Here is a 24,811-nt window from a genome sequence, read left to right as displayed (position 1 = left end):
AGGTAGAGAGATTTACACATAAAGATAATGAGGGGTACACAAAGCGAGACAGTCCCTCTGCCTTGGACAGAATCACTCTCCCAAGTATAGAAAGATCCCTTTGTAGCCAATTATTCATTATATTCTTGGTTTTCTTAATGTTAGGAGAGAAATTCATATGTTGTCTGACTTAAGTGTTTTTTTGACAGATGTATTCCTAAATATTTAACACAGTCCTTTACAGGAACATTTTCTATTTCTTTATCATCAGAGTCAAATAAACATAAGATTTCATATTTAGAAACATTCAGTTTTAATAGAGAGTGCAGTGATAGCATTAAGGGCATGCAGTAATAATAATAATAATAATATATGCCATTTAGCAGACGCTTTTATCCAAAGCGACTTACAGTCATGTGTGCATACATTCTACGTATGGGTGGTCCCGGGAATCGAACCCACTACCCTGGCGTTACAAGCACCATGCTCTACCAACTGAGCTACAGAAGGACCACTATTGATTTCCATTATTCAGAATATCTAGAGATAGAAGTTCCACAACCAAAATGAATACAAAGGGTGAAATTGGGCATCCCTGTCATTCACTTCTGTTGATCCGGAATATTTTGGATGTATTAAGATTTAGTAACACAGAACTATTTATATCTTTGTAAAACATGTGAATGACTTTGATAAAATGTTCACCGAAACCAAAAAGTTTAAGAGACCGAAAGAGAAATTAATGTTCAATTGTGTCAAAGGCTTTACAGAAGTCCAAAAATAAGACAACAGCATCTGAGTCAATTGCATCTGACTAATCTAGAAGGCCCAAGACTAAACGAATGTTAGAGCTTATGTGACGGCCCTTCATAAATCCTGTTTGAGTCTCATTTATAATGGTATCTATTCCTTTCTTTAATCTTTTGGCATTTACCAGAAAGATTATCAGGCTTCAGAATCAGTGAAATAAGTGGAGAACATTTACCCATTTTCAATGCAATCTTGAAACATTAAAAATAGGGTCTTCTAGTAACTGCCAAAACTGTCTACAGAATGTCTATCCCATTTTTCCTTGAATTCAGAGCCTCTCCAATTTCTTCAATTGACACATGTGAATCGCAAACTGAGTGGAAATCATCCTCAATTACAGGGATGATGTAGTCGAAGTGAAAAAGGGATAAGGTGCAGCAAGACTTCAATGAGAAGGACTGTTCCAGAATGTAAATATTTTTCTTCCGCAGCTAAAACAAACTATAAAAGGTATTGTCCAACTCGCTCTTGATTTGACATTTTGACGTTTATCATAGCTGACTCCGACGTCATAGGACTTGTTTTACTATCCCATAAGAAACTAATTAGAACTCCCATTGGTCTTCGTGATCTTCATCCAAATCTAATTTGTGACCGTGATCTCATCATCGTCGTCGCCATTACGAGGACTTGACCATTTCCCGTGCATATTTACAGGAAGTGTGTGGTCCTGATGAAGATGTGGTGGAGGAAGAGATAGCCCTGTGTCTGGATGCCACTCCCGCCATGCAGTTCCGACACTCCTGTGCACAGAACTACATACAGTGCCTCACGACCAACTCAAGCCTCCGTAGCACTGTGGTGGTGGGCTTCCAATGGGGACACGCCATGACCTCGGCATCGGGAGAGAAGGGGGCATTAAATGGGGATTTACAGATGAAAATTAAAAGATAATACTGTGTATAACAAAAAGCAGTGACATACATTAATATTTTATTGATCCTATTAGACCAGGGCAATTAGTTCCAGGGCGGTATGCCATTGCATGATGCTCCAATAGAATTAGCACAAACCTCAAAACTGCAAAACCATGAACTCTTACCTCCCTCCCTCAGTGTGGACAGAGAACCTGCGAGGGGATCTGAGGCACAACCTGAGCCTGCCCCTGGACAGCGGCTACCGGGTGGAGCACCTGGTCTCTGTGGTGGAGCACCTGGTCTCTGTGCCGGGAATAACCCACTAGTTACAAGCGGTCTTTGTCTTTGGGACCTGCGATAACCTCTCTCTGCATGTGTTCTCTGACCCAACTCAGGGCATGGTGGTCCTGTACCGGGCCAATTGCTTGGGCTCTGTGCTCTCATTACTGCAAATTGTCCGGGGAGCTGCTGACTGGCAGCATGGGCATCATCACCTTCTGGGGCTTCTGGACTACTCTGCAGATGGGTGGGATATTCAAACATTTTGTTAGGAAGCACTACAGTCTTCTTGTTCTTTAAGATAAAAATAATTTTCTCTTCAACTTCTCTGACACATCCTGTTTTTTTAACTCAATTCCCGCACCTTGGTTGGACTGATAAGTAGCGACCATATTGTTTTCCCTGACATCTGACCTCTGTGCAGACCCGCCTGGGGATTGTTAAGGTGCTGGACTGGCACTGCAGCTCCTTGGAGAGGGACACTGTCGTTAGTGGCCTGGTGACGGGGAGACAGGTGTCCACGTTTTACACGCTCTGCAACCGTGGGGTCAAGAGCTTTGACTGTGAGGAAGAAAGAGTACAGGGCTCTCAGGGGGCCTTGGTCAGGGACAGGCACAGCTCCTGAGGCGGGTCGAGAGCAGTCGGGGACAGGCACAGCTCCTGAGGCGGGTCGAGAGCAGTCAGGGACAAGCACAGCTCCTGATGTGGGTCGAGAGCAGTCAGGGACAGGCACAGCTCCTGAGGCGGGTCGAGAGCAGTCAGGGACAGGCACAGCTCCTGGCTGTATCGCAGGATAGTATCGCCAGACTGATCTCTCCCGCCAGCGAGGAGTTGCTACTTCTCCCCTGACCCTTCCTCCTCCTGGACCAGGCCCTGGGGTTTTCCTACAACCCTGGTCGGAAGGAACTGTTTGTGGCCAGTGGTTGTCCAGAGGTCCTGGTGCTAGACGTGGCTTTGTGCCCTTGCACAGCTAAGCGGATCATCCAGACCTCCAGGGACGAGGACCTGGATGACAGCGTGATGTGCCTGGAGGCAGTGATGGTGGGTGGCGTGGAGTGGGCCGTGGGTCAGCCCCCTACCCTGCCTGGTGTTCAGTGGGCGCCGCAACAGGAAGCTCCAGCTGCTCTCCCCCAACCGACTGCGCTGCCCTAGAGTTGGTGGTGGTGTTGATGTCCTGTCGGCACTTTGGAAGTGTGGGACACTCGGGGTGTGCAGTTGGCCAAGATAAGCCTGGTACACTTAAAGTATTATGGTGTAATGAAATAACATTTACAACATAGTCAAGTTTACCTGTTATAAATGGTAGTTAAAGCAATCCTTTCCCCTCTCACAGGCTCCTGGTCTTATGCTCTCCAACTGGTTAGAACTGTAGAGAAGGAAGTGAATCTGCAGGACGAGCTAATGGAAGGGCCATGAGAATGGGATAAGTCTCAAACACTATTCAAGACTCCCACCAGACACACTTCTTCTCGACTGGACCGTGGCTCCACGCGGCTTCCTTCCCGACTCAGTGCTGCGTAACTGGAAGCCGAAGCAGGAGCCACCCAAGGCCCTTCAGATAACATTACTGCAGTCAGAGGAGGAACCAGAGCATTCACCAATAGACATTGTCATCCTCGCTAAGGCCAAAGAAGCAAGACTCAACAAACCAATCCGCATGCCTAAACTGCTTGACACCCGAAACCGAGTGTGAATCCCCGCCCGAAGATGAGGAAGATGACACTAGTGACGGAAATGAGCTTCTGAAGAATATCTGATGTTGACCATTGAGGGTATGGACAGTGATGTCTGTGCGAACTGCACATAGGCCCTACTCAGCATGTTCCAGACCTACGACATCCCTCCAGAGATCCTAAAGAACCTCACCTTTTGCCTCCTGAAACATATCCAGAAGGGGAACCCCCACTGGAAACGCCTGGGGGGGGGGGGTCCATGAAGAACCTGGATCAGGTAGATCACTTCCAGGACAAACACTTGTACTTGCTGGAGGAGGTTCTCCTAGACCCAGCGGTGGACCTGCGGGATTTGGCCACGTACATCCTGAGCCGGGCCTACGGCACTGAGAAAAAGACCAGCTTACTGAATAGAATGCAGGCCAATGAAGACGTACCCAAGATATGAGTAGTGCTCAAATCAAAGGAACTGAGAGTGATTTTGGCCCTGTCCGGGGGTGTCCTCGGATGGGGCCACAGTGTCTCCTGACCCCTCCTGTCTCAGGCTCCAGTATTTATGCTGCAGTAGTTTATGTGTCGGGGGGCTAGGGTCAGTTTGTTATATCTGGAGTACTTCTCCTGTCCTATTCTCCTGTCCTGTGTGAATTTCAGTGTGCTTTCTCTAATTCTCTCTTTCTCTCTTTCTTTCTCTCTCTCGGAGGACCTGAGCCCTAGGACCATGCCCCAGGACTACCTGACATGATGACTCATTGCTGTCCCCAGTCCACCTGGCCGTGCTGCTGCTCCAGTTTCAACTGTTCTGCCTTATTATTATTCGACCATGCTGGTCATTTATGAACATTTGAACATCTTGGCCATGTTCTGTTATAATCTCCACCTGGCACAGCCAGAAGAGGACTGGCCACCCCACATAGCCTGGTTCCTCTCTAGGTTTCTTCCTAGGTTGCAGCTGTACATAGTCTATAGGAAAATAGCCCACCCATTTTCACCTACCTCATTCCCATACTGTTTTTTATACTGTTTTTATTTATTTATTTTTCTGCTCTTTTGCACACCAATATCTCTACCTGTACATGACCATCTGATCATTTATTACTCCAGTGTTAATCTGCAAAACTGTATTATTCGCCTACCTCCTCATGCCTTTTGCACACATTGTATATAGACTGCCCATTTTTTTCTACTGTGTTATTGACTTGTTAATTGTTTATTCCATGTGTAACTCTGTGTTGTCTGTTCACACTGCTATGCTTTATCTTGGCCAGGTCGCAGTTGCAAATGAGAACTTGTTCTCAACTAGCCTACCTGGTTAAATAAAGGTGAAATAAAATAAAAATAAAATTCTAGGGAGTTTTTCCTAGCCACCGTGCTTCTACACCTGCATTGCTTGCTGTTTGGGGTTTTAGGCTGGGTTTCTGTACAGCACTTTGAGATATCAGCTGATGTACGAAGGGCTATATAAATACATTTGATTTGATTTTGATTGGATTTGATTGACATTTCACAAATGAACCAGTTTTGTTAGAAACAGTCTTATTTATGATTTGTTTGTGTGTTTCCCCTCCCAAACCCTTCTCACAACCACAGGCTCCATAAACGGTGGGATAGAAAACTGTCTTGATGATCTGGAGCACGAAAGATCTACAGACGTTCCCACCAAATCCATCAGCAGCAGGCTGTCCAGGCCATATTTTACACAGGGACCCCCCCCCCCCCCCCCCCCTTTCTTCTCTCTCTCCTCAGGGCCCTTCTTGGAGTTCACAGCAAAGAACACTGGAACTATGAGGCCCAATATGACTGTCATACCCAGTGCATTTGTTTAATTGCTTATATATTATTGTCAACACGTTACTTCCAGTGCACAATGGCAATATTAATAATTTACACGACGGCTTTGTACTGTATTACAAACGTATAATATTATTTTCAAACTAGTTCCTCAATATGCTATGAAAGTGAACACTGACTGACTGGTTCCCAAGCTGACTGGTTCTCTTCTTGTACCCAGGGCGCTTAGCTACCACTCTCATCCCTCAGTACCCAATCAAGCCTCTGCTTTCCAGGGCAGTGCTGCTGGTGCTAACTAAGCAGGCAGCGTCTGCCGATGGAAAAATTCAGATTTTAATCCTGGGGAAGCAAATGCTGATTTTCTGCCCTAATTAGTAATCTTCGTGTTTCATGGAGAGAAACCCTGGAAGTCTTTAGATGTGTTGGGTGATGGTGTGGCAAGACACGATTCATCAAGTAATAGTTTATTTTTGTATATTTATTTAATGTATTATTTTGTAGCTCAATCCTTATCAGTCTCACCCCTATTTCTGCCATCCCTTTCGTTCTCCTCTCTTCTTTCTATTTTACTGTCTATTTCTGTCTCCCACTCTCTGTAAACAGATCACATGTGGACTCCTGACCTCCCTCTTATGAGGTCCCTTGGGGGGTACCCATGAATCTTCTCCCCCTAAAGAGGAGCCAGGCCTCAGCCGGCCAAGCGACAACTTCAAGCGCCCACACCGCTCAACAAAGAAATGCAGCAAATTCTCTCAGTCCACAGCCAAGTGGGAGAGCATTGTGGAGATCCCTGAGAAAGTACACGTACAAGTCTATGACCCCGCCCTCATAGGGGAGGCAGGGTAGCCTAGTGGTTAGAGCGTTGGACTAGTAACCGGAAGGTTGCAAGTTCAAACCCCCGAGCTGTCGTTCTGCCCCGGAACAGGCAGTTAACCCACTGTTCCTAGGCCGTCATTGAAAATAAAAATTTGTTCTTAACTGACTTGCCTAGTAAAATAAAGGTAAAATAAAAAGATGTCTACACGAAATCCAAGCCCCGTAAGCAGTTGTGCAGCCAGCTTCCCTCCATCAAGGCCCCCAGTGACTATGGGTGAGCTCCATGGGGATGAGCAAGGACGCTAGTCTGGTGCAGCTTCCAGACAGCCCACAACACTTCAGACTGGAGCCCATCAAGAGTAAGAGGGACTCCAACTGGAGGGAGAGCCTATACAAGCTTGTATCCCAATATGGCTTCCGCTCCACAGAGGGACAGACTGTCCGCTCTTGGCCCTCTGGATGTCCCAGGGGCTGTCCAGCACTACCCCTGCACCATGTCCCCTCTTCAGACCAGGTAGGCCAGCCAGGTGTCCCTGGGCCAGATCATCATTGGAAAGGCCCCCCCTTCCAGTTCCACCATGGGCCCCTCTGGAGAGCATGTATGGGAGGCTAGAGGTGAGGGAGCCAATGGAGCCCTAGAGAGGGAAGGTGCAGAAAGTGAAGGTGATCATGTCTAGGTGTCATCCAACCTTATCACCAGGGGGCAGTGTGGGGCCAAGGTTCCATTTAGTCAGTGTTAAATTGTATTGTCTCCGGATATCTGCGTGATAAACATCTACCAAATTGTGATGGGATTGTAAATGCATTATGCTTGTTGTTGTAAGTTGCAATAAAATAGAGCTGTATACTAGACAGTATGCTGTGTGATAATTGGAGACACATACATGCATGCTCTCTCACACAAGCGCCAATGACACACACAGGCTACACAGTGTTATACACACACACACACACACACACACACACACCATGAAAAACAATTTCAACCCACTGGTCCACAAAACATCAGCCTAATGATCAAGGTTAACTGACAATGACCAGTATAGGCTGTTGTTGTACAGTCAAGCAATGCCTTAACTTTAAAGGTCACCCATAAAAATACACCTTACAGATAGACTATTTTAAACCCCGATTTTTTTATAATCAAAATGAAGCAAAAGTTCATTTGGTCGTCCAAGCGATGTCCAAATTATGAGATATAAAGGCCTATGTGGATGTAGGCTCCTCGAGAAACTACACTACCCAGAATACAACGGCATATTCCACCCCCAGTACAGCCGGTGTATTTGGATACAAAGTCAGCCGAGAGACTGACAGCTCCGTCTAGAAATGGCACGTCTTTTGGAGAAAAAAGCGATTTGATTGTGAAGGACAAGTGGCCAACCGACTGACCCAGATGAGTAAGGACTCCAAGACTATTCATTTTGTGGAATTGGATTATGGAATCTGATGGTGGATATTTGGATGCGTTCACACGCCCATGCGACAATGTCAATGGATGTTATGATGAACAGTGGTCAGGCTTTTTTCCGTAAATATTTGAATATTTCATTTTTGGTTTATTTGAACCAGAAGACAAGACGCTATATACGCATAAAGACAGGATTGTAATTCAATGTTGCACCAAAAGGACGAATTAGGCTTTTATTAGACCTGCTACGTTATTATTTTTATTATTGTTGTTATTATTATTGCCTCGAGGATGGTGCATCTGTCTATCAAAGCCAAAGAAAACACGTTACCGTAGACGATTAATCGCTTTATTCTTTATCACGTCAACTCGAATCAGAGATACACAAATATTTGCAATTGGAATTACAGTCAAATGCTTTCACAAAACACATAATGTATTATTACTGTAGGCTATTTCGGTCTCTAACATAGCGTGTGAAGGTGTCGAAAAGCACTGAAATATATTCGTTAAAAGCCAGCAGGTGCGGGGGACCTTTGCTCACAAATAACTGAAATGTGCAACATTGTGTCCATATAACTAGACAAGGCTATTGCTTATGATTACAAATGTATCAGATGTTATGAATGAGCATCGTCTTATAGCCTACAAAATTGACGCGAAGATCATTATGGCTACAACAGACTGTTCTGTACACGTTGTATGTATACGTTTCTGTCGCGATAACTCGCGCATTCGTGAAAGCTCACTGTATCGTGTTTATTGAAACGTTACAGAGCGCAGAATTTAGGCCGGACAATGTAACAAGACGAACGATCAATCATTGATGTTCGCTGACAACTAAGGTGCAAAATGTACAGTCACTCGATGATGTTTGCCTGAATACTGTCCGCCGTAATTCCCCATCTAAAAATGGAGGAGTAGGCTTTTTAAGAACATTCAACGGGCGTATACGTTGATCGATGTAGGCGTGCAGGATTTAGACGAGGCAGCAGATAGTAGGGAAATATTTCAATCGACATTTCAACGAAATACGACGTCAAGACAAGGGTCTTTCATCGCTGTCAAAAAGCCAATGACCCGGTAATAACGAGATGTCAGACAAGCGCTATTTTTCTGCGCTGCGCTTGATTGGAAATAGCAACGATCCTTGCTCAGATGTTAAACTACACAGGTGAAACTATTTAGAATACAAATGTTTTGTTACACGTGGTGCAACTGATTTATAAATAGCCGATTTAGATGTGGGATCTCCTTTAACTGTCGCGTGGCTTCCTCACTGTCTTTGGCCTCTCATAATCTCCAGGGAGAGGAGTGAGTTTGCCTCTTTAAATCTCTGTGTCAGGATCTGTTCTCAAGGAGGCGAAATGAAGTGCAGCGTTTGGCCATGAATTATTCATCAGGGCAAAAAATTCAAGGAAATAAAAATAGTAAGAAACCAGAATAAACATTTGTGGTCAACTGAGACCATCCAGCTCTTGCTGAGTCTTGAGAGGGACGCAGTAAATCAAATCTGTAGTCTAATATGAAATAGCAATAGATGCTTTGAGGATCCCCCCCCACAGCCCCCCTACAGTAGTCGTAAAAGCCGTGTGGGATGTTACAGAGACCCATGTTCAGATCCTGAGCAGCGCAAAGCTACCCCATCCACCAGAACCTCATCTCACAGTACTGAAGAGGGAACACATGGTCTACTTTGGGATTTTTCCCAGGCCAGCCTCTCTGGTAGCTTTCTAGAACATACATGGGAGAATAATCAGTAGCCTCTCTCAGGGATAGCCAGGGGTCACCCCAAAGTGAACTCGTAGGTATACATGTTAAATACACACTGCATTATACATGGTAATACAGACTGCTACACACACATGATTGGTGACAGGAACTGGAACTACCCCAGTAAACGGGGCCAGTGATGGGACAGTGGAGCTTTGGCCTGCCTGTCCACTGATCTGTCACTCCTCTGGTTAAGGAGGCCTGGATTCAGCTGATGGGCCCTGCATGGATTTTGTGTGTGAGTTGACAGAGGGCAGGCCCACACCGCTGACCAGCAGCCGGGCAGCCATGGATCCATATGCCAGAGCGAGCAGCACAGCAGCCCCCCTGCCCTGCACCAGCTGTGGGGGCTGCTGCGACCCTCCTCCCCCTGGCCTCGTGCTCGCTGGTCCCCTTGGCCCCCCTTATGGCCCCCCTCTCTCCTCCATGCCCCCACATATGACCCCTGCTCCCCCGGTGTGTGCTGCTACAGCTGTCCAGGCTGAGAATGGCAGCAGCTGGAACTCCTCCTCTGGTTCTTCAGACTCCCACCCTGGCCACCAGTGCGGCTCTACCACCTCCAACCCCTACTGGACGGCCGTGTTTGACTACGAGGCCACGGCAGACGAGGAGCTGACCCTGCGGCGCGGGGACCTCCTGGAGGTCCTCTCCAAGGACTCCAAAGTGTCCGGGGATGAGGGCTGGTGGACGGGCAAGATCCAAGACAAGGTGGGCATTTTCCCATGCAACTACGTTACTCGGAGGGACGCCGGCAGCTACCCGCAGCTAACCGCAGGAGGGCTGGTGGCGGGTGGGGTGCCTGAGGGGTGCCCCCTGGAGATCGACTTCACGGAGCTGGTGCTGGAGGAGGTGATCGGGGCGGGGGGGTTTGGGAAGGTGTATAGGGGGATGTGGCAAGGGGAGGAGGTGGCAGTTAAAGCTGCCAGGCAGGACCCGGACGAGGACATCAGCGCCACAGCTGAAAGCGTACGACAAGAGGCCAGGCTTTTCTGGATGCTCAGACACCCCAACATCATCAACCTGATAGGGGTGTGCCTGCGAGAGCCCAACCTCTGCCTGGTGATGGAGTATGCCCGCGGGGGGGCCCTGAACAGAGCCCTAGCTGGGAAGAAGGTACCCCCCAGGGTGCTGGTGAACTGGGCCGTGCAGATCGCCACAGGGATGGACTACCTGCACAATCAGACCTTTGTACCGGTTATACACAGAGACCTCAAGTCAAGCAACAGTGAGTATGCCAACACTCGTCTCCCACTCCAGTCTGCCATCTCAAAGATATCATTCGCTCCAAATGAGTCCTATTTCATGTCAAATATAAAACGTTTGGGGGGCAAATCACACTCAGAATGGGAACACGTTCATTCTTTCCGTTGGTTTGTTTGCATGTTGAATCAGCCATGCACAACACAGTTGATTGCCTCATAGGCCGTAGACAGACTGTATTATTGCCTATTTTAGTTCCAGTCTCCAGTTAAGGGAAGTATAGTATATGACATTCATTTAACAGAGGATGGATGAGTGGACACTGACAGAATGTGCAGTACAATGCATACTGTTAACCCTCGTGTTGATGGGTTCATTTAAGTATCGTGTGGATGAAACGAAATAGAGGGGTCTTCTGTTTGACACACAGACAGTTGAGTTGAGAATGACAGGGTAAGTTCAGCCCTGGAGAGCTGGCTCTCTCTCTCTGCCATCTTCCCCCTGTCATTTATTCCCCCCTCCTCCCATCCTCTCCTCCTCTTTCTACCACCCCTCCTCCCATCCTCTCCTCTTGTCCTCCTCTTTCTACCACCCCTCCTCCCATCCTCTCCTCCTCCTCTTTCTACCACCCCTCCTCCCATCCTCTCCTCTTGTCCTCCTCTTTCTACCACCCCTCCTCCCATCCTCCTCCTCCTCTTTCTACCACCCCTCCTCCCATCCTCTCCTCTTGTCCTCCTCTTTCTACCACCCCTCCTCCCATCCTCTCCTCCTCCCTCTTTCTACCACCCCTCCTCCCATCCTCTCCTCTCGTTCTCCTCTTTCTACCACCCACCCCTCCTCCCATCCTCCCTCCCCTCATCCTCCTCTTTCTACCACCCCTCATCCCATCCTCTCCTCTCGTCCCCCTCTTTCTACCACCCCCCCTTCCTCCCATCCTCCTCCTCTCGTCCCCCTCTTTCTACCACCCCTCCTCGCATCCTCTCCCCTCCTCCCATCCTCTCCTCTCGTCCTCCTCTTTCTACCACCCCCTCCTCCCATCCTCTCCCCTCCTCCCATCCTCTCCTCTCGTCCTCCTCTTTCTACCACCCCTCCTCCCATCCTCTCCCCTCCTCCCATCCTCTCCTCTCGTCCTCCTCTTTCTACCACCCCTCCTCCCATCCTCTCCCCTCCTCCCATCCTCTCCTCTCGTACTCCTCTTTCTACCACCCCTCCTCCCATCCTCTCCCCTCCTCCCATCCTCTTCTCTCGTCCTCCTCTTTCTACCACCCCTCCTCCCATCCTCTCCTCTCGTCCTCCTCTTTCTACCACCCCTCCTCCCATCCTCTCCTCTCGTCCTCCTCTTTCTACCACCCCTCCTCCCATCCTCTCCTCTCGTCCCCCTCTTTCTACCCCCCTCCTCCCATCCTCTCCTCTCGTCCTCCTCTTTCTACCACCCCTCCTCCCATCCTCTCCTCTCGTCCCCCTCTTTCTACCACCCCTCCTCCCATCCTCTCCCCTCCTCCCATCCTCTCCTCTCGTCCTCCTCTTTCTACCACCCCCCTCCTCCCATCCTCTCCCCTCCTCCCATCCTCTCCTCTCGTCCTCCTCTTTCTACCACCCCTCCTCCCACCCCTCCTCCCATCCTCTCCTCTCGTCCCCCTCTTTCTACCCATCCCCCTCCTCCCATCCTCTCCTCTCGTCCTCCTCTTTCTACCACCCCTCCTCCCATCCTCTCCTCTCGTCCCCCTCTTTCTACCACCCCCCCTCCCATCCTCTCCCCTCCTCCCATCCTCTCCTCTCCTCCTCCCTCTTTCTACCACCCCTCCTCCCATCCTCTCCCCTCCTCCCATCCTCTCCTCTCGTCCTCCTCTTTCTACCACCCCTCCTCCCATCCTCTCCCCTCCTCCCATCCTCTCCTCTCGTCCTCCTCTTTCTACCACCCCTCCTCCCATCCTCTCCCCTCCTCCCATCCTCTCCTCTCGTCCTCCTCTTTCTACCACCACTCCTCCCATCCTCTCCCCTCCTCCCATCCTCTCCTCTCGTCCTCCTCTTTCTACCACCCCTCCTCCCATCCTCTCCTCTCATCCTCCTCTTTCTACCACCCCTCCTCCCATCCTCTCCCCTCCTCCCATCCTCTCCTCTCGTCCTCCTCTTTCTACCACCCCTACTCCCATCCTCTCTCCTCCTCCCATCCTCTCCTCTCGCCCTCCTCTTTCTACCACCCCTCCTCAAGGACAGCAGTTCTGCTCTGCAACTCGCCAAGCTATTTCTGGTCCTTTGTACTACTTGCTGTTTAAAGTCACAGTTGTTGGTGTATTGGGGGGGGGGGGGCACTGTGTGTTAGTGTGTGTGTGTGTACGTGGGCCTGTCTGTGTGTGTGATGTGAGTATGGGGGATGGGGTGTAGAGGTACGAGTTGAGGCTACAGGATGCTGAGTCCAGAGATTTGTGAAGGGGAGAGATGATCTGGAGTGTCTGTAGCTTAAAAACACCCGGCTCACAGATCTTCCGTACTGTTCCTAATCGCTCCCCGGGTTTGTGAAGCCGTGATGTAGGCGAGAGCCGCCATGTGAAAAGCTGCCCCTCCCTCAGTAGCTGTGATGATAGGGATCAGATGGGTATTGGATGGCGAAGCCTTGGCAACAACACAGAGCTGCCTCCACGACACTGGGCTGTGTTGAGTCATCCAGCTGTCAGCATCCCGGCGCAAATGTCAATTCCTTCACTTGGAATTATTTCTGTGTGAAAAAGATGATTTCAAAGCAGTGTCTCAATCTGTCACGCCGTCTCATTTCTCTGCGTCCCGTTTAAAAAAAAAAGCGAAACTATTCAAGTATGTGATCAGACGATGTTTACACTGCCTCGGCGAAGCCCGGAGGGAGGGAGGGAAGCAAATGAGATGGTGAGAGTGGAGAGGTTACAAAGATGAGGGAGGAAAGAGAGGGACAGAGAGGGAGAAGAAAGATAAGAGAAATAGAAGGGGAGAGCGATTGGGGAGGTAGAAGGAGAGTGACAGAGAGAGAGAGAGAGAGAGAGAGGGAGATAAACAGTGGTTCATCTTAGTTTAGGGTTACACCTCAGCTCATTGTCCAGGTGTACAGGTCTCAGATATCCGCTTCAAACCGCCGCCCATTTGGCATCACTGCGGTTATGGAGAAGCTTTAGGCCCCACAGCTTCTCCTCTGTTTCTTCCCCACCTATCTGGCCGGCCCTCAAACCTCTCCTCTTCCCACTCACTGTGTGTGTGTGTGTGTGTGTGTGTGTGTGTGTGTGTGTGTGTGTGTGTGTGTGTGTGTGTGTGTGTGTGTGTGTGTGTGTGTGTGTGTGTGTGTGTGTGTGTGTGTGTGTGTGTGTGTGTGTGTGTGTGTGTGTGTGTGTGTGTGTGTGTGTGTGTGTGTGTGTGTGTTTCTGCCTTTCTCTCGGTGTGGTTGTTTGCCTGGCTGAGGCTGGAATAGTGAGCCTGACTGTCTAACTGGGATAATCTGATTACGGTGACCTCCTTAGTGATGTGACAGCGGTGTTTGTGGGTTGGCAGGTCACTGCCCCGTGGTCCCTTTAGCCGTACCTGCCACACTGATCCAGAATCAGCCCACTCTCTCAGTGGCGCACAATCCTCCTTGGGTCATATGATTCAGGGCAAGAGTGTGCTGGCTCTCATGCCAGCAGCAAAATCTAAATAAATACGAATATAACTGTTATAACAGTTTATAAGCACATATAGTAGGCTGACTCGAGAGAAGCCCTAAGAATGTGGTCATGTGAACAATCGCGTCATTAACCGCACATTTCTCAAAAACATGGCCCTAGTCGATAGCCATTCAATTAAACACATTATTGATCAGGTGATTTGACCAAGTTGAAATTCAACCTGCCCTAGATAATGGGTCTTCAGAAAGAGGTCTTGGAAACTCTACCCTGTGATGGCTAATGTGTCTGCTGCCACTGCATTGAGTTGTACAGTATATGGGCATGACTCAGCATCCGGTCACAAAATACTGTACTACTGATCACCTGGCTACTGTAACTCACGTAGAAATATAATCTATAGAACAGACCTCCCCATTCAAGTCAATGATGCTATAATGGGTGGACTAGCAGCGGGTTAGAGGTTCTAAGCCCTTTCTATAGATTATATTTCTATGGACACACACGGGTCAGATAGACCCCTCTATACTGCAGAGGTAGGTACGTTATATATATACCTATGTTCTGTTCTGTTAATTACTGATGTCCCCTTTCATAACGAAGAACCCTTGGTCATGTGCAGTGTTGCTCTAAGTTATTCTTGTACTAACTAGCTTCATTAAATGTGAATCTCCAGTTCACTTCCTTGTATCTGGAGTCTTTCTTATTATAGACATGAGTAGTAGTAAGAGCTAAGACACTACAACCTACACGGCTGTGTCCCAATAAGCTTACTGTATACAGATACATACAGTTGAAGTTGTAAGTTTACATACACTTAGGTTGGAGTCATTAAAACTCATTTTTCAACCACTCCACAAATTTGTTGATAATAAACTATAGTTTTGGCAAGTCGGTTAGGACATCTACTTTGTGCATGACACAAGTCATTTTTCCATTAATTGTTTACAGACAGATTATTTCACTTATAATTCACTGTATCACAATTCCACTGGGTCAGAAGTTTACATACACTAAGTTGACTGTGCCTTTAAACAGCTTGGAAAATTCCAGAAATGTATGTCATGACTTTAGAAGCTTCTGATAGGCTAACTGACATAATTTGAGTCAATTAGAGGTGTACCTGTGGATGTATTTCAAGGCCTACCTTCAAACTCTGTGCCTCTTTGCTTGACATCATGAGAAAATCTTTAAAAAATCAGCCAAGACCTCAGAAAAAAAATGTAGACCTCCACAAGTCCGGTTCATCCTTGGGAGCAATTTCCAAACGCCTGAAGGTACCCCGTTCATCTGTACAAACAATAGTACGCAAGTATAAACACCATGGGACCACGCAGCCGTCATACCACTCAGAAAGGAGACGCCTTCGGTCTCCTAGAGATGAATATACTTTGGTGCGAAAAGTGCAAATTAATCCCTGAACAGCAACAAAGGACCATGTGAAGAAACTGGAGGAAACAGATAGAAAAGTATCTATATCCACAGTGAAATGAGTCCTATATCGACATAACCTGAAAGGCCGCTCAGCAAGGAAGAAGCCACTGCTCCAAAATCGCCATAAAAAGCCAGACTATGTTTTGCAACTGCACATGGAGACAAAAATCACACTTTTTGGTGAAATATCCTCTAGTCTGATGAAACAGAAATGGAACTGTTTGGCCATAATGACCATCGTTAGCCCGAAGAACACCATCCCAACTGTGAAGCACGGGGGTGGCAGCATCATGTTGTGGGGGTGCTTTGCTGCAAGAGGGGCTGGTGCACTTCACAAAATAGATGAAATCATGAGGGAGGAAAATTATGTGGATATATTGAAGTAAAATCTCATGACATCAGTCAGGAAGTTAAAGCTTGGTCGCAAATGGGTCTTCCAAATGGACAAACTTCCAAAGTTGTGGCAAAATGGCTTAAGGACAACAAAGTCATGGTATTGAGGTGGCCATCACAAAGCCCTGACCTCAATCCTATAGAACATTTGTGGGCAGAATTGAAAAAGCGTGTGCGAGCAAGGAGGCCTACAAACCTGACTCAGTTACACCAGCTCTGTCAGGAGGAATGTGCCAAAATTCACCCAATAGGGACTCTAATCAGGGGAAAGGATCGGGAACAGGAAATGATGATTAGGGAATAGGAACAGTGGGAGCAGGAACGGAGACTTATTGTGGGAAGCTTGTGGAAGGCTACCCTAAATGTTTGACCCAATTTAAACAATTTAAAGGCAATGCTACAAAATACTAATTGAGTGTATGTAAACTTCTGACCCACTGGGAATGTGATGAAAGAAATAAAAGCTACAATAAATCATTCTCTCTACTATTATTCTGACATTTCACATTCTTAAAAAAAAGTGGTGATCCTAACTGACCTAAAACAGGGAATTTTTACTAGGATTAAATGTCAGGAATTGTGAATAACTGAGTTTAAATGTATTTGGCTAAGGTGTATGTAAACTTCCGACTTGAACTGTATGGTTGCTTCTGTCCCGTGACCCAGTTTCCTGCGCAACCACAGAAAGGTGAAAGGACTGGATTTAGATTAGATTAGAGATTAGAGATGGAGATACCCATCTCTGAGGATTCACCAGGAAAGGAACCAAGGAAATGCCATTTAAAAACCCATGTTTGTAGCCTCTGTTTGGGGAGTTTTTGTGAAAGCTGTTTGACAATTAAGATACTGAATGAGAGAGGCTGCTACACTGTATATAGGCATCATAAAGATGGGGGTGGGTGGTTGACGGTACCTGCTGCTGTTTTGAGCGCTGTCACTTCAAACGGAGAGCAAGTTGACACGTTCAACAGTCACCTGAATAGTGGGGCCTTGAGTCTGCAAGCTGGCATGTCCAGTTTGCCGTCGTCTCTTCCCTCCCCTGGATAATTCAGCATTTATTACAGGAACCCGTAACTTGGATACTACTCGGTTCGATGGAGTTGGACCGAAATGTCGAGCGTCATCATCTTACATTTCGGTACCTCTTCCGTTATGACACGAATACATGTTCCCCAATGGCTACTTATGGGCTTATGGGATGGCGTGCCACTGAAAAGCGTTTGAACGTGTGTTTGTTGAGAGAAGGATTAGCGTTATGGCTAGCAGTAGCTGCTAATCCCGATCAGAGATAGACGAGCCTGGCTGACGGTCGGTGGATGACTGGGCTGGACTCTCTCTGAGCAGCCCGTCTTCTCTGGCCTCTCCCGCACAACAGAAAGAGGGATGTTGCCGCTGGAAGAGCCGTCACGGATTGACTTGATTCATCGTCGTGGCAGGAGTAGGAAAATATTGTCCGGCACCAGAACACCTGATTCAATGAATGAATGAATGAATCAAGGGCCCTGTCTGAATGCTTTCACACGCATGTCTTTGGATGTACACGTGTTACACGCGTGTGTGTGTGTGTGTGTGTCAAATCAAATCAAATCAAATGTGATTTGTCACATACACATGGTTAGCAGATGTTAATGCGAGTGTAGCGAAATGCTTGTGCTTCTAGTTCTGACCATGCAGTAATAACCAATGGGTAGTCTAACCTAACAATTTCACAACAACTACCTTATACACACAAGTGTAAAGGAATGAAGAATGTGTACATGCAAATATATGAATGAGTGATGGTACAGAACGGCATAGGCAAGATGCAGCAGATGGTATCGAGGACAGTATATACATATGAGATGAGTAATGTAGGGTATCTAAACATTATATGAAGTGGCATTGTTTAAAGTGGCTAGTGATACATTTTTACATTATCAAAGGGGCTGGAGTTGAGTCAGTGTGTTGGCAGCAGCCACTCAATGTTAGTGGTGGCTGTTTAACAGTCTGATGGCCTTGAGATAGAAGCTGTTTTTCAGTCTCTCGGTCCCTGCTTTGATGCACCTGTACTGACCTTGCCTTCTGGATGATAGCGGGGTGAACAGGCAGTGGCTCGGGTGGTTGTTGTCCTTGATGATCTTTATGGCCTTCCTGTGACATCGGGTGGTGTAGGTGTCCTGGAGGGCAGGTAGTTTGCCCCCGGTGATGCGTTGTGCAGACCTCACTACCACCTGGAGAGCCTTACGGTTCTGGGTGGAGCAGTTGCTGTATCAGACGGTGATACAGCCCGACAGGATGCTCTCGATTGTGCATCTGTAGAAGTTTGGGAGTGGTTTTGGTGACAAGCCAAATTTCTTCAGCCTCCTGAGGTTGTCTGTGTGGGTGGACCAGTTCAGTTTGTCCGTGATGTGTACGCCGAGGAACTTAAAACTTACTACCCTCTCCACTACTGTCCCGTCGATGTGGATAGGGGGGGTCCTCTCTCTGCTGTTTCCTGAAGTCCACGATCATCTCCTTAGTTTTGTTGACGTTGAGTGTGAGGTTATTTTCCTGGCACCACACTCCGAGGGCCCTCACCTCCTCCCTGTAAGCCGTCTCGTCGTTGTTGGTAATCAAGCCTACCACTGTAGTGTCGTCTGCAAACTTGATGATTGAGTGTGTGTGTTTGTGTGTATGTGCGTGTGCATGTGTGTGTGTGCGCGCGTGTGTGTGTATGGAGGTGGGACAGAGGGACACGGTGGTGCTCGCTAGCTAGGGCAGGGAACACTCACTGGGAGTGCAGCAACAATGACCCCATTCTCACACAACAAGCCAAGGCAGAGCTGGGCTCACAATGACAGGAGTCACTGTTGGGAAGGGGGCGCGGAGAGGACGGACGACGCAGCGACGGAGGGAGTGAGGTCGACTGTAGACCTTGAATGACAGGACGGAGGGATGGATGGATAGAGAAAAGGAGAAGGAATGTGCTTGCTGTAGAGTGGGCCCTGCGGGCTAGGTTGGGGGAGGGATGGAGGGAGGGAGGGATACAGGGATGGAGTAAGTGGTGGGGATGGGGTCAGAGTGTTCTACAGAATCAAGGTCATACAGTTCCTCTTGTACTCTCTCTCTACTCCACACATCTGTATGTTCCCAACCAAAACGCCTCACCAATCAACCAATGGTGGTGGACTAATTCGTTGAACATAGCAAATGGTTGTAAAGAGAACTAGCTGACAGACGAATGAACAAGGTCAAATGAGGCCTATCCTGTGAGTGGTCGTGTCAGTGTGTTCTGTCTTACTACTGTTTTGGCTCGGAGTAAGGCCTTGGACTCAGCACAGGCACCGTGAGAACAGGGGAATACTGCAAACAGATGTTTGTATTCCCTCTCTGTTAAGCTCAGTTAGACCCCTTGAGTTGATAAACATGATGAAAGCGCCACACAGAGAGAACAGGGGAGAGGGATAGAGAGTGGGAGAGGGATAGAGAGTGGGAGAGGGATAGAGAGTGGGCGAGGGATAGAGAGTGGGAGAGGGATAGAGAGTGGGAGAGAGTGGGAGAGGGATAGAGAGTGGGAGAGGGATAGAGAGTGGGAGAGGGATAGAGAGTGGGAGAGGGATAGAGAGTGGGAGAGGGATAGAGAGTGGGAGAGGGATAGAGAGTGGGAGAGGGATAGAGAGTGGGAGAGAGTGGGAGAGGGATAGAGAGTGGGAGAGGGATAGAGAGTGGGAGAGGGAGTGGGAGAGGGATAGAGAGTGGGAGAGGGATAGAGAGGGATAGAGAGTGGGAGAGAGTGGGAGAGGGATAGAGAGTGGGAGAGAGTGGGAGAGGGATAGAGAGTGGGAGAGGGATAGAGAGTGGGAGAGGGATAGAGAGTGGGAGAGGGATAGAGAGGGATAGAGAGTGGGAGAGGGATAGAGAGGGATAGAGAGGGATAGAGAGTGGGAGAGAGTGGGAGAGGGATAGAGAGTGGGAGAGGGATAGAGAGGGATAGAGAGGGATAGAGAGTGGGAGAGAGTGGGAGAGGGATAGAGAGTGGGAGAGAGTGGGAGAGGGATAGAGAGTGGGAGAGAGTGGGAGAGGGATAGAGAGTGGGAGAGAGTGGGAGAGGGATAGAGAGTGGGAGAGAGTGGGAGAGGGATAGAGAGTGGGAGAGAGTGGGAGAGGGATAGAGAGTGGGAGAGGGATAGAGAGTGGGAGAGGGATAGAGAGTGGGAGAGGGAGAGGGATAGAGAGTGGGAGAGGGATAGAGAGTGGGAGAGGGATAGAGAGTGGGAGAGGGATAGAGGGAGAGGGATAGAGGGAGAGGGATAGAGGGAGAGGGATAGAGAGTGGGAGAGGGATATAGAGTGGGAGAGGGATAGAGAGTGGGAGAGGGATAGAGAGTGGGAGAGGGATAGAGAGTGGGAGAGGGAGAGGGATAGAGAGTGGGAGAGGGATAGAGAGTGGGAGAGGGATAGAGAGTGGGAGAGGGATAGAGGGAGAGGGATAGAGAGTGGGAGAGGGATAGAGGGAGAGGGATAGAGAGTGGGAGAGGGATAGAGGGAGAGGGATAGAGAGTGGGAGAGGGATAGAGGGAGAGGGATAGAGAGTGGGAGAGGGATAGAGGGAGAGAGAGGGATAGAGAGTGGGAGAGGGATAGAGAGTGGGAGAGGGATAGAGAGTGGGAGAGGGATAGAGAGTGGGAGAGGGATAGAGAGGGATAGAGAGGGATAGAGAGGGATAGAGAGGGATAGAGAGTGGGAGAGGGATAGAGAGTGGGAGAGGGATAGAGAGGGATAGAGAGGGATAGAGAGGGATAGAGAGTGGGAGAGGGATAGAGAGTGGGAGAGGGATAGAGAGGGATAGAGAGGGATAGAGAGTGGGAGAGGGGAGAGTGGGAGAGGGGAGAGAGTGAGAGGGGGGAGAGGGGGATAGAGAGTGGGAGAGGGATAGAGAGTGGGAGAGGGATAGAGAGGGATAGAGAGTGGGAGAGGGATAGAGAGGGATAGAGAGGGATAGAGAGGGATAGAGAGTGGGAGAGGGATAGAGAGTGGGAGAGGGGAGAGAGTGGGAGAGGGGGAGAGAGGGATAGAGAGTGGGAGAGGGATAGAGAGGGATAGAGAGGGATAGAGAGTGGGAGAGGGATAGAGAGTGGGAGAGGGGAGAGAGTGGGAGAGGGGAGAGAGGGATAGAGAGTGGGAGAGGGATAGAGAGTGGGAGAGGGAGAGGGATAGAGAGTGGGAGAGGGATAGAGAGTGGGAGAGGGATAGAGAGTGGGAGAGGGATAGAGGGAGAGGGATAGAGAGTGGGAGAGGGATAGAGGGAGAGGGATAGAGAGTGGGAGAGGGATAGAGGGAGAGGGATAGAGAGTGGGAGAGGGATAGAGGGAGAGGGATAGAGAGTGGGAGAGGGATAGAGGGAGAGGGATAGAGAGTGGGAGAGGGATAGAGAGTGGGAGAGGGATAGAGAGTGGGAGAGGGATAGAGAGTGGGGAGGGATAGAGAGGGATAGAGAGGGATAGAGAGGGATAGAGAGTGGGAGAGGGATAGAGAGTGGGAGAGGGATAGAGAGTGGGAGAGGGATAGAGAGGGATAGAGAGGGATAGAGAGGGATAGAGAGTGGGAGAGGGATAGAGAGTGGGAGAGGGATAGAGAGGGATAGAGAGGGATAGAGAGTGGGAGAGGGATAGAGAGTGGAGAGAGGGGAGAGAGTGGGAGAGAGGGGGAGAGAGGGATAGAGAGTGGGAGAGGGATAGAGAGTGGGAGAGGGATAGAGAGTGGGAGAGAGGGATAGAGAGGGATAGAGAGGGAGAGAGGGATAGAGAGTGGGAGAGGGATAGAGAGTGGGAGAGGGGAGAGAGTGGGAGAGGGGGAGAGAGGGATAGAGAGTGGGAGAGGGATAGAGAGGGATAGAGAGGGATAGAGAGGGATAGAGAGTGGGAGAGGGATAGAGAGGGGAGAAGGGGGAAGAGAGTGGGAGAGGGGGAGAGAGGGATAGAGAGTGGGAGAGGGATAGAGAGTGGGAGAGGGGGGAGAGGGATAGAGAGTGGGAGAGGGATAGAGAGTGGGGAGAGGGGAGAGAGGGATAGAGAGTGGGGAGGGATAGAGAGTGGGAGAGGGGGAGAGAGGGATAGAGAGTGGGAGAGGGATAGGGTGGGAGAGTGGGAGAGGGGGAGAGAGGGATAGAGAGTGGGAGAGGGATAGAGAGTGGGGAGAGAGTGGGAGAGGGATAGAGAGTGGGAGAGGGATAGAGAGTGGGAGAGGGATAGAGAGTGGGAGAGGGATAGAGAGTGGGAGAGATAGGGAGAGGGATAGGGAGAGAGGGATAGAGAGTGGGGAGAGGGATAGAGGGAGAGGGATAGAGAGTGGGAGAGGGATAGAGGGAGAGGGATAGAGAGTGGGAGAGGGATAGAGGGAGAGGGATAGAGAGTGGGAGAGGGATAGAGAGTGTGGGAGAGGGATAGAGAGTGGGGAGAGGGATAGAGAGGGATAGGGAGAGGGATAGAGAGGGATAGAGAGTGGGAGAGGGATAGAGAGTGGGAGAGGGATAGAGAGAGAGGGATAGGATAGAGAGGGATAGAGAGGGATAGAGAGATGGGAGAGGGATAGAGAGTGGGAGAGGGATAGAGAGGGATAGAGAGGGATAGAGAGTGGGAGAGGGATAGAGAGTGGGAGAGGGGAGAGAGAGTGGGAGAGGGGGGAGAGAGAGGGATAGAGAGTGGGAGAGGGATAGAGAGTGGGAGAGGGATAGAGAGGGAGGGATAGAGAGTGGGAGAGGGATAGAGAGGGATAGAGAGGGATAGAGAGTGGGAGAGGGATAGGATGGGAGAGAGGGAGAGAGTGGGAGAGAGGGGAGAGAGGGATAGAGAGTGGGAGAGGGATAGAGAGGGATAGAGAGGGATAGAGAGTGGGAGAGGGATAGAGAGTGGGGAGAGGGGGAGAGAGTGGGAGAGGGGGAGAGAGGGATAGAGAGTGGGAGAGGGATAGAGAGTGGGAGAGGGAGAGGGATAGAGAGTGGGAGAGGGATAGAGAGTGGGAGAGGGATAGAGAGTGGGAGAGGGATAGAGGGAGAGGGATAGAGAGTGGGAGAGGGATAGAGGGAGAGGGATAGAGAGTGGGAGAGGGATAGAGGGAGAGGGATAGAGAGTGGGAGAGGGATAGAGGGAGAGGGATAGAGAGTGGGAGAGGGATAGAGGGAGAGGGATAGAGAGTGGGAGAGGGATAGAGAGTGGGAGAGGGATAGAGAGTGGGAGAGGGATAGAGAGTGGGAGAGGGATAGAGAGGGATAGAGAGGGATAGAGAGGGATAGAGAGGGGGAGAGGGATAGAGAGTGGGAGAGGGATAGAGAGTGGGAGAGGGATAGGGAGAGGGATAGAGAGGGATAGAGAGGGATAGAGAGTGGGAGAGGGATAGAGAGTGGGAGAGGGATAGAGAGGGATAGAGAGGGGGATAGAGAGTGGGAGAGGGATAGAGAGTGGGAGAGGGAGAGAGTGGGAGAGGGGGAGAGGGATAGAGAGTGGGAGAGGGATAGAGAGTGGGAGAGGGATAGAGAGAGGAGGGAGAGGGAGGGGGAGAGGGATAGAGAGAGGGATAGAGAGTGGGAGAGGGATAGAGAGTGGGAGAGGGGGAGAGAGTGGGAGAGGGGGAGAGGGATAGAGAGTGGGAGAGGGATAGAGAGGGATAGAGAGGGATAGAGAGGGATAGAGAGTGGGAGAGAGTGGGAGAGAGAGTGGGAGAGGGGGAAGAGAGTGGGAGAGGGGGAGAGAGGGATAGAGAGTGGGAGAGGGGGAGAGTGGGGAGGGGGAGAGAGGGATAGAGAGTGGGAGAGGGATAGAGAGTGGGAGAGGGGAGAGGGATAGAGAGGGGAGAGGGATAGAGAGGGAGAGAGGGAGAGAGGGATAGAGAGTGGGAGAGGGATAGATAGTGGGAGAGGGGGAGAGAGGGATAGAGAGTGGGAGAGGGATAGAGAGTGGGAGAGGGGGAGAGAGGGATAGAGAGTGGGAGAGGGATAGAGAGTGGGAGAGGGATGGGAGAGAGAGAGGGAGAGGGAGAGAGGGATAGAGAGTGGGAGAGAGGGATAGAGAGTGGGGAGAGAGGGGAGAGAGGGATAGAGAGTGGGAGAGGGATAGAGAGTGGGATAGAGAGTGGGGAGAGGGATAGAGAGTGGGAGAGGGATAGAGAGTGGGAGAGGGATAGAGAGTGGGAGAGGGATAGAGAGTGGGAGAGGGGGAGAGAGGGATAGAGAGTGGGAGAGGGATAGAGAGTGGGAGAGGGGGAGAGAGGGATAGAGAGTGGGAGAGGGGAGAGAGGGATAGAGAGTGGGAGAGGGGAGAGAGGGATAGAGAGTGGGAGAGGGATAGAGAGTGGGAGAGGGGGAGAGAGGGATAGAGAGTGGGAGAGGGATAGAGAGTGGGAGAGGGGGAGAGAGGGATAGAGAGTGGGGAGGGGGAGAGAGGGATAGAGAGTGGGAAAGGGGGAGAGAGGGATAGAGAGTGGGAGAGGGATAGAGAGTGGGAGAGGGGGGAGAGAGGGATAGAGAGTGGGAGAGGGATAGAGAGTGGGGAGGGGGAGAGAGGGATAGAGAGGGAGAGGGAGGAGAGAGGGAGAGAGGGATAGAGAGTGGAGAGGGGGAGAGAGGGATAGAGAGTGGGAGAGGGATAGAGAGTGGGAGAGGGGAGAGAGGGATAGAGAGTGGGAGAGGGATAGAGAGTGGGAGAGGGAGAGAGGGATAGAGAGTGGGAGAGGGATAGAGAGTGGGAGAGGGATAGAGAGTGGGAGAGGGATAGAGAATGGGAGAGGGATAGAGAGTGGGAGAGGGATAGAGAGTGGAAGAGGG

The 24,811-nt window shown here is 49.8% G+C and overlaps 1 protein-coding gene across 1 annotated transcript in view; it reads left to right on the top strand.

Moving 5' to 3' along the window:
* The first annotated feature begins 7,490 nt into the window (after positions 1 to 7,490).
* The window catches only part of LOC124005679 (mitogen-activated protein kinase kinase kinase 10-like), a 60,076-nt gene continuing 42,755 nt past the window's right edge, over positions 7,491 to 24,811 (top strand). The window contains exon 1 of the mRNA XM_046315127.1: positions 7,491 to 10,611. Coding sequence (XP_046171083.1) covers positions 9,612 to 10,611 — 1,000 coding nt within the window. The 5' untranslated portion in view covers positions 7,491 to 9,611. The remainder of the gene's footprint in view (positions 10,612 to 24,811) is intronic.

The sequence above is a fragment of the Oncorhynchus gorbuscha genome, linkage group LG19 (genome assembly GCF_021184085.1).
Source record: "Oncorhynchus gorbuscha isolate QuinsamMale2020 ecotype Even-year linkage group LG19, OgorEven_v1.0, whole genome shotgun sequence".
NCBI classification, from domain to species: Eukaryota; Metazoa; Chordata; class Actinopteri; order Salmoniformes; family Salmonidae; genus Oncorhynchus; species Oncorhynchus gorbuscha.
The sequence above is the reverse complement of the archived record's forward strand: the minus strand, read 5'-3'. Positions and strand labels throughout refer to the sequence as shown.